The sequence below is a fragment of the Camellia sinensis genome, chromosome 6 (genome assembly GCF_055761805.1).
Source record: "Camellia sinensis isolate YWXY chromosome 6, ASM5576180v1, whole genome shotgun sequence".
Lineage (NCBI taxonomy): Eukaryota > Viridiplantae > Streptophyta > Magnoliopsida > Ericales > Theaceae > Camellia > Camellia sinensis.
Window position 1 is genome coordinate 72,068,404 of NC_138966.1, and position 10,173 is coordinate 72,078,576.

The 10,173-nt window shown below is 33.4% G+C and overlaps 1 protein-coding gene across 1 annotated transcript in view; it reads right to left on the reverse strand.

Moving 5' to 3' along the window:
* Positions 1-9,966, reverse strand: part of LOC114260314 (agamous-like MADS-box protein AGL104) — a 51,363-nt gene extending 41,397 nt beyond the window's left edge. Inside the window, exons 1-10 of the mRNA XM_028200405.2 lie at positions 9,745-9,966; positions 9,554-9,607; positions 9,369-9,384; positions 9,209-9,270; positions 9,004-9,031; positions 8,839-8,900; positions 8,613-8,712; positions 8,472-8,522; positions 8,179-8,336; positions 6,533-6,762 (exon numbers count right to left, since the gene is read on the reverse strand). Of these exons, the coding sequence (XP_028056206.2) occupies positions 6,533-6,762; positions 8,179-8,336; positions 8,472-8,522; positions 8,613-8,712; positions 8,839-8,900; positions 9,004-9,031; positions 9,209-9,270; positions 9,369-9,384; positions 9,554-9,607; positions 9,745-9,929 (946 nt within the window). The 5' untranslated portion in view covers positions 9,930-9,966. The remainder of the gene's footprint in view (positions 1-6,532; positions 6,763-8,178; positions 8,337-8,471; positions 8,523-8,612; positions 8,713-8,838; positions 8,901-9,003; positions 9,032-9,208; positions 9,271-9,368; positions 9,385-9,553; positions 9,608-9,744) is intronic.
* Between the last annotated feature and the right edge of the window lie 207 nt (positions 9,967-10,173).

Here is a 10,173-nt window from a genome sequence, read left to right on the forward strand (position 1 = left end):
GTTGTAGCACTTAATTTTGTGAGGTTTGAAAAGAATATAGCAAACCCGTTTACTAAATGATTGTTGGGTATACCTCCTTAGTGGAGTATGGAACCCAACTGGTTTATTAAAAGAATTTTAATTTGGTTTGGTGTTGGTTATAATATATTTTTTTTATATTATATCTAACTTTTGGAGGCCCAATGGGTATTTGATAATTTGGTAACTAGGATTTTCATAAAAAGCCCAAGATTCAACAATATATTTATATATATTGCTTTGTTCTTCCGAAGTAGAGTGTCGGCTACAACATTGTTTCATCTTCGATGAGATAATGCTTGGTGTATTCGGTGTTCAAGCATCAGCTTGCTGTGTGAATGTTTTTGGATTGAAGTCAATTCAGTGGAATTTAAAGCTATTTTTATTCAGATTTGTGGTATTCTTCAACTTTATTTTGAAGACTTTTATTCATCTATTTGGTGAGGTCTTTCCTCTTGATTATTTGTGATTATTTGAAATTCACCTAAGGGTGATTTTGTAAGACCATTCATGTCTCGTTTGTAATCGTTTGGAAACTGTTTGGTTGATAGTTGAATCGGATTTCGATCCCGTGGACGTGCCTCACATTGAGAGAACCACGTAAAAATTCTTATATCGTCGTTGATTTAATTTAATTTTTCCGTATTAGTTTTTATTTCCATTGATTGATTTACTTGTGGAAAATCATATATTTTTCCTAACAATTGGTATCAGAGCTTACGGTTTATTTGGGTTTATTTACTTGTGTAAATCAATGGAGGGGAATGTGGGTTGTATGTCTAGCTTCAATGGAAGCAATTGGATAACTTAGAAACCTAAAATAGAGGATCTATTATTTTGTAAAGATTTGTATGGACCCATTGAGGATGATAGTGGCAAACCTAAGGGTATGAAAGTTGATAAATGGAAGAGGCTTAATCGAAAAGTCATTGGTGTTATTCATCATTGGATTGATGATAGTGTGTTTCATCGTGATGCTACTGAAACTTCAACACATGATTTATGGAAAAAAAATTAGAAGGCCTTTACGACAGAAAATCAGCCACAAATAAAGCCTATCTATTTTGAAAGTTGATTAATTTAAAATATAAAGATGGCAGCCTTATTCCGAAACATTTGAATGAAATAAAGAGTATTGTTAACCAATTTGCTTCTATGAAAAAAAATTTTGATAATAAGTTGCAAGCTTTGATGCTACTTAGTTCCTTGCCTGAAAGTTTGGAGACTTTGGTTGTGACGGTTAGTAATTCGGTGCCCGATAGAGCTGTCACAATAAGCCAAGTCACTAGTAGCTTGTTGAATAAAGAAACTAGAAGAAAATCAGCGAGTTCTTCTCATTCGGAGTCATTTGTTGTGAGAAGTCGAAGCAAAACAAGGAAGAGGAGTAAGACTCCTCATTGTCGTGATCAAAGCCATGACAAATCAAGAAGTGGTTCTTTTTCAAAGAAAGACATTGAGTGTTATTATTGCCATGAGAAAGGGCACATGAAGCGGGAATGTCGAAACCTCAAAAACAAGAAGAAAATGTGTGACAAAAGTCTGGATAAGAAGCAAGAAGACACAACAGTAGTTACTACAGATGGTGATCTCATGGTTGATTGTAAAAATGATTGTGTCAATTTTGTGGGTCAAGAGAGCAATTGGGTGATTGATTCAGGTGCTTCTTGTCATGTGACTTCTCGATTTGATTTCTTCACTACCTACTCCAAAGGAGATTATGGGTGTGTTCAAATGGGTAATAAAGGTTTGTCCAAGATTTTTGGCATGGGTGATGTTTACTTGGAAACAAATTTGGACTGGAAATTGTTGCTTAAAAATGTGAGGCATGTTACAGACATTCGCCTCAATTTGATCTTTATCAGGAAACTAGATGATGAAGGCTACAACAACAAATTTGATGATAGAAAATGAAAGCTCACAAAGGATTCTTTGGTAGTGGCTAAGTGTAAGAAGTCTCACACACTTTATTCGATGCAAGGGAAAATTTGTAAAGGTATTGTCAATGTACTTGAAAATGATACTTCTACCGAATTATGGCGCAAGTGGCTTGGGCATATGAGTGAAAAGGGGCTGCAAGTTTTGTTCAAGAAAGAGGTTCTACCCGGTTTGAAAGGTCCGCATCTTAAAACTTGTGTTCATTGCTTAACTGGTAGACAACATAGAGTTTTTTTTCATAAAAATGTTGCTTTTTGGAGTTGATACATTCGAATGTTTGTGGTCTTTTGAAAGTTAGAACACATAGTTGTGCACTTTATTTTGTTACTTTCATTGATGATTATTCAAGGAAAGTTTGAGCTTTTACACTAAAAACTAAAGATCAAGTTCTAGATGTATTTAAGCATTTTCAGGCCATAGTTGAAAGAGAAGCAAGACAGAAATTGAAGTGCATCCAAACAGACAATGGTGGTGAATACATTGGGCCATTTGATGAGTATTGTCGACGCCAAGGTATTCGGCATCAAAAGACAGTTAAGAAGACTCCTCAACAAAATGGCATTGTTAAGAGATGAACCACACCATTGTGAAAGAACAAGGTGTTAGTGGTTGATGTAATCAATTTGTCTCCTTCCTATCCTTTGAATGGTGATGTTCCCGAAAGAGTTTGGACCAGCAAAGATGTGTCTTATGAGCACTTGAGAGTATTTGGTTGTCGAACTTTTGTTCATGTTCCAAAAAATAGGAGGTCCAAACTTGATAGCAAGTCAAGAAAATGCATTTCTCTTGGCTATGGGTGTGATCAATTTGGTTATAGATTGTGGGATCCGGTCGACAAGAAAGTTATTCGAAACGGTGATGTTGTGTTTCTTGAAGACAAAACAATTGAAGACTTTGGCAAAGGTGATCAACTGAAGCCAAAAACTAGTGATCTTATTGACATAGATCTATCTCCTTCATCTTCGGTCAATGATGAAAATGGTGGAGATGTGCAGCCACCTCTTGAAGATGTAGATGACGATGCTACTCCAAATGAAGTTGAGCCTGAAATTGAGAGAGAGCATCCAACTTAAGAACTGCCACCATAACCTGAGTTAAGGAAATCTACAAGGGATCGACAACCTTCGAGAGAGTATACTCCCAATGAAATTTTTGTTAATTTTCAATTAAAGGGAGCCAGAGAGCTACCAAGAAGCAATTGAGCATGCAAACAAAAATGATTGGAAAAAGGCCATGGAAGAGAAAATAAATTCCTTTCTTGAAAATCACACTTATGATTTGGTGAAGTTGCCTAAGGGGAGGAAAATTCTAAAAAATAAGTGGGTTTTCAAATTGAAAAATAATGGCAAGAATCTGAGGTACAAGGCACGTCTTGTTGTGAAAGGTTTTAGGCAAAAGAAATGTGTTGACTTTGATAAAATTTTCTCACCGGTTGTGAAGATGTCTTCTATTCGGGTTGTACTTGGCATGGCTACAAGTATGAACCTTGAAGTTGAACAACTTGATGTGAAGACCGGATTTCTTCATGGTGATCTTGAAGAAGAAATTTACATGGAGCAACCAGAGGGTTTTGTGGAAAAAGGAAAGAAAAATTTGTTTGCAAATTGAAGAAAAGTTTGTATGACCTTAAGCAAGCGCCGACAATGGTACAAAAAATTTGACTCTTTCATGATGAATAATGATTTTTCTAAAACCACTTCGAATTTTGTGTGTTTGCGAAAAAAATTTCGGATAGCAAATTTATTATTCTTTTACTTTATGTTAATGACATGTTAATTGCGGGCCAAGATTTTACCATGATTAACAAGTTGAAGTTAGAGTTGAGTAAGTCTTTTGCTATGAAAGATTGGGAACTGGCAAAGTAAATACTTGGTATGAAAATTGTTCGTGATTGCAAAAAGGGGCTTATTTGGTCGTCTCAAGAAAGTTACATTGAGAAAGTTCTTGAGAGGTTCAACGTGGATAAAGCAAAGCTGGTTGGTTGTCCACTTGTGGGTCATTTCAAGCTTAGTTCGAATCAATGTCCTACAAGTGAGAAAGACAAAGAAGAGATGCTGAAAATTTCTTATGCTTCAGCGGTTGGTTCTTTGATGTATGTCATGGTTTGTACAAGGCCGAATATTGCTCACTCCGTTGGTGTGGTGAGTCGTTTTCTCTCTAATTTGAGTAAAGAACATTGGGTAGCGGTGAAGTGGATTCTAAGTTATCTTTGAGGGATTTCGAAGGTGTGTTTGTGCTTTGAGAATGGTAAGTCGATACTTGATGGGTTTACGGATTCTGACATGGCCGATGATATTGATTATAGGAAATCTATTTTGAAGTATTTGATGACTTTTGCAAAGGGAGCTGTGGCATAGCAATCTAAATTACAAAAATGTGTTGCTCTCTCAACTACCAAAGCTGAATTTATCGCCATTATGGAAGCTTGCAAAGAAGAGTTATGGTTGAAGAAATTTTTGCAAGAGTTGGGTTAAAGCAAAAAAGGTATGTGCTTTATTATGATAGTCAAAATGCTACTCATTTGAGTAAAAATTCTACTTTTCATTCGAGATCAAAACATATTGATGTAAGATACCATTGGATTTGTGATGTGTTAGATTCGAAATTGTTAAAACTCAAAAAGGTTCACACAAATGATAATATTTCGAATATGTTGACTAAGATTCTGTCGAGGGACAAACATTTGAAGTGTCAAACTTTGGCAGGTATACGGATATAGTTAATGTCTCCACCTAAGTCGGTAGGGGAAGAATTATTGGGTATACCTCCTTAGTGGAGTATGAGACCCAATTGGTTTATTTAAAGAATTTTAATTTGGTTTGGTGTGGGTTATAATATATTTTCTATATTATATCTGACTTTCCGAGGCCCAAATGGGTATTCAATAATCTGTTTGGTGGCAACTAGGATTTTTATAAAAAGCCCAAGAATCAACAATATATTTATATATATTGCTTTGTTCTTCCGAAATAAAGTGTCGGCTACAACATTGTTTCATCTTTGGTGAGATAGTGCTTGGTGTATCGGTGGGTTTGTTCTTCAAGCATCAGCTTGCTGTGTGAATGTTTTTGGATTGAAGTCAATTCAGTGGAATTCAATTCGGTGAAGCTATTTTGATTCAGATTTGTGGTCTTCTTCAACTTTGACTTTGGTTCATCTATTTGGTGAGGTTTTTCCTCTTGATTATTTGTGATTATTTTGAATTCACCTAAAAGTGATTTTGCGAGATCATTCGCGTCTCGTTTGTAATCATTTGAAAACTCTTTAGTTGATAGTGGAATTGAATTTTGATCACATTGACGGAACCACGTAAAAATTCTTATGTCATCGTTGATTTAATTTTTTCACATTAGTTTATATTTCCATTGATTGATTTACTTGTGAAAAATCATATATTTTCCCTAACAACAAGGATTAGCACGCAAGTTAGCCGTTGAATCATCAAGGGGAATGAGACTGAAACCAATAAATTAGTCATCACAATGGATACCTAACCTTTGTAATTGGAGATCCCATGGATAAGGTTAAATAGGTAATAACAAAGTTGATGGGTGACTTGGAAGAGCACTAAAAATATTAGAGGGAAATTCCCTAGTCCTATTCCTATGGTGATAGTGTTCACTATTGTGACGGGTTTTAGGAAGAGCTTAGCTCTGAATGTATCCAAGGTAGGATTTCTGCAAGGTGTTGGTCACAAATCACCTTTGGAGGATACACCTATATAAGAGTGACAGTGGGGTCACTGTTGTGGGAAATTGGGTTGCTCCCTAAAGATATACTTGTAGAAACAATATATGTGCACATGACCGTTTAACGCGCAAAACCGTTCCAAAGCCATGATAATTGCCCATACTGTGCATGTGGTAAGCCTATCTTTGATCACAAGGACCTAGTTCAAAACTTTTTTTACTATGGTTCCTTCAAACTGAAACTTATTAACACTAAGTGGAGGCTCAAGTCTGAAAGACACCTATACCCACTGTGCAGTAAAAACACTTTTTTCAATTTTAAATTATGTGAGGGAATTGTTATTTTATAATTTTAAAATTGTATTTAATTTACTATTTTATTTGATATTTGCATCTTTTTAGGAATAAATTTATAACGTTATATTAGTTTCTTAGTCTTTTGGGTTATCCTACAATATCTCCTAAATATCTAAATTATGGTTATTTAATTGTGTATATAATAAGACTTCAACGTTGTTTTCTAAACAGACAAACGTCTTTCTTCTCCTCTTCTTCTGCTCTGTTATATATTTTGTAAGTTTATTGTATTGAGTTTACAAATGAGTATTGAGCAATTTAAGGTGTGTGAATTCACTTTTGTTGCACATAAGTGATTTCGAAGGTCGTTATATCTTGGGAGAGGAACACCATTCAACTCAGTGTAGAAGAGGGTGTATCGTTCCTAAAGAGAGCGTAATGTGAGTGCCTCAACCACCATTCAGACTTCTCTAAACTTTCTCTCTAATAATAATATATATTTGTTAATTTTAATTTAGTATTTGTTTGGTATTTTTATTCTAATAGTTAACCGTTTAATTTTTCTAACAAACTTAAAAGTAAAGCAAGAGAACCTGTTGGATAAAACTGAGTGGGGGTGGTGGTCCAGGGTGAAATGTTGGCATCAATAGTGTCGATGACGAAGTGGGGCTGTTGTTGCAATCGCAAGTTGTTGATGTTGTTGTCATCATCCTCCATCCCACAGCTGCTTGGGCTCGTCTGATCGTCCAGCTGCATGTTTTGCCCATTCAGGAAACTTGATGGTGGTCCTAGCATGTTGTTGCCTATGCCATGACCTTGCTCTCTAGAATAAATAAATAAAAACAGAAGCAAAAATCAAAGATTCCACTAATGAAGATTCTTTCTGGTTCAATTAAGTGGATTGTACTGTCCATCTAGCCTTTAAGGTTTATCTCATTTTGATTAGATACTCTATTCATTTTCTAAGCTCTCAATTATGTGTAGATTGTTTATGAAAAATATAGAAATTCTAGCAATATGATTTTACCATTTTTGTTTTTTCTAAAAAATAAACAATAAATGTAATTTAAAATTAGGCTGTTCATTTTTTCTAAGACTAAGAAGGTAGAATCATATGAGCAGGAGGAATATTAGATCAATTTATATTTTTATGAATAATCTATACACATGCATCTAAAACTAAGCCTTCGTTTGGAAAGAGCTAATTTAGTTTAACTAAATTAGTTGTGTTTGAGAAAAACTTGACTTTTTTTTTTTTTTTTTTTATAGATATGATGGTTGTGAGCGAAAAAATGAAATGATTACGATTTAGATATGATATTTTGTCAAATTGACTAAATTAATCTATTTTATCTTTTTATATTTATTTTGTGATTTTAATCCTTCCTAAACAATAAGGCCTAAACTAAGCATTATTGGAATGAGGCCATGGTGATCCAATAGATTATGCTAGACTGTCTTTTTCAAAACTAGGGATAATTCTAGTCCACATAAAATATAAAAAAATAAAAATAAAAATATACCAATCATTGTATTTGGTTTCAATTTTCTGAATTCAATTTTTTAAAAATTAAGTTTTTTGTTTTTCGTGTTTTTTTTTTTGTTTTTAGTAAATATTTTTAAAATTCTAAGCAATTTTTTTTTTTTAAATGCACCTTACTTAGATGCATCTAAATAGTAAAATATTTATGAAAAAATATTTTAAAAAATTAATAAATACACAAAAATATGAAAAATGTACTAAATTTTCGATTTTTTTTTTGGTGGTATTTAGTGATTTTTTAAAAGATTTTTTAACAAATATTATACTTTTGAAGTATATTTATGTTAAGTGTGTTTAAAAATTATAAAAATTCATTAAAATATCAAAAAATTCATTGAAAATAAAAAAATACAGAAAATAAAAAAATAAAATTTTTTAAAATGTAAATTTTAAAAACTGAAACTAAACAAAATAAATAGTTTAATATTTGTGGATCAGATCATCATTTTGAGTGTGACCCATCAAGGATGGATCTAGAGATACAAAAAGGAGCGACTGCACCTCCGAAATTTCAAAAAATCATTTATATTATACTAAAAAATTTAAAATAATTTCAAATAATATAAATTTGGACTCCCAAACATATTTGATACCCATAGTAATAATCTTGTATTCGTAAACCCACTCAACACCAAGTTTCAATTTGCATCATACATCTATAATTTCTTTATTTTGGTCTTTATTGAAAATTAGAACCTGAGGGGAAGAAGGCCATTTGAATCCAAGAAGTTCATTATCTGCACTTGTTGTGAGTCTCTCTGCGGCTGTGGCTGTGGCATCCAATCCAAAATAAGGTTTGGATTTGTTGTAACGAGACCATTTACATTCAAAACCGGCTCCAGAGGCAGATTCACCTACACACAACAACACAACAAACAAACTACGTTTAACTCTTTCCACTTCTTTGTATTCTTCACAAAAACCAGTTTGATCACACACACACACACATATATATAAGTTCAGAAACACGATGATTTTCAAGCAGAGACCTGTGAAGTTAGTTGGGCATTGGAATAGTCATATTTCTCCTCCAAAACTCGCTGTTGAACACTGATTTCGTCAGTTCTACTTCTCTGCAGGATAATAATAATAATAATACGTAAAATGGATCAGCTGTAAAACGATCTTACTTTGTGTATACGGACACATTTCAGAGTCTCCTCAAGGATATGCTCTCGGCGCTGGGCCTCACACACAGTCGTAATTTCAGATGGATGTCCTTCGAAAATCCTAGGGAAAAAAAAAAGAAAAAGGAATTAGATTACATATAATTCATTATTGCCAACTCAATTTGGAACTTTCAATGAGAACAGAAACAGATGGATATTATTGGGCTTTTCTGGCAGTGCAAGGTACTTTAACCGTTTCTCCATCTCCTCCAACTGAGTCCTGCTTTTATGAATTTCTTGTTGAATTTCCTGTTATTCATGTGAATTGATTATTATTATTTTTAAATAAATAAATAAATAAATAAACTGATGAAATTTATGGTGGTGTTGTGCATGAGAGATGCTGAAATACCTCAAGTTGGGAGTCTGCATTTACTGGGCTGCTTCATATGACAGGAAGGAAAAGAACAAAACTAGTTGAATATATATATTTATATATATATGGAGAAACTGTATGTTATTAAAATTAGGCCTTCAATCCAAAGGCATTGATAAAGACTTATTGAAACAAACAGTGTGCAGTACATGGGTTTTCGAGAACCAAAGAATCTTTTTACCTGGCTGCTCCTGCTTGATAGTTGTTGTGATCTTTCAACTTGGCTAGAGCCCTCTGCAGATACTAAAACATTTAAAAATTTCATTATTGAAACATTTAAAGTAATAGCTTGATGTTGATTGGAATCGATTCAACACCGCAATTTAGGGAAGAGAGTGTACCTCTTGGTTATGCAGCCTTATATGATTGCATTTTGAAGGATATGCAAAACACACATCCATATCATCAAAGAGACAAACACACAGAAAACCATCAATATCATCAACAAAACAAACTAAATTATATATTATATGTATATATACTATGTATTCAACAGAAAACCATCAATATCATCAATATAGCTTACCGTCCACGCTCATGTTCAGGAAGATTCACGTATCGTGCCATTATCTCTTCCATGCTTTGACATATAAAAAATGATGAGATATGATTATGATTTTAATAAAATAACCTAAATTATATATTAAAAAATATATATTAAAAGGAGAAAGAGGAAAGAAGACAGATTTGTGAGGCTATACTAATCCTATAGAGCACCTTTTATTTCCAGAGAAGATGCTGAGTCTTCCAGAAGGGGAAAACATAATGAGGGCAACATCAACATCACATAGAACAGATAGTTCATAAGCTTTCTTGATAAGCCCATTTCTTCTTTTTGAGAAAGTGACTTGTCTGTTTGTTGTATTCTCAATTTTCTTGATCTGAAGCTTCACTCTTCCCATCACTCTTCTATGTTTCTCAATATATATATTCACTTGATTTGAAATCGCAAGTGTTTATAGGGAAATGTTATATACATGATGAAACATGTGATGTGAATAAAGTGTATGTATAAATATAGAGGGAGAATTTGTCATGTCTCTGTCAGATAAACCTAAAGATATTTTTTTAGATCCATATATAAAAATAAAACAAATAAAAATAGTCAACATCTTAGAACAGAAGTACTTAATAATGAAGATGAGG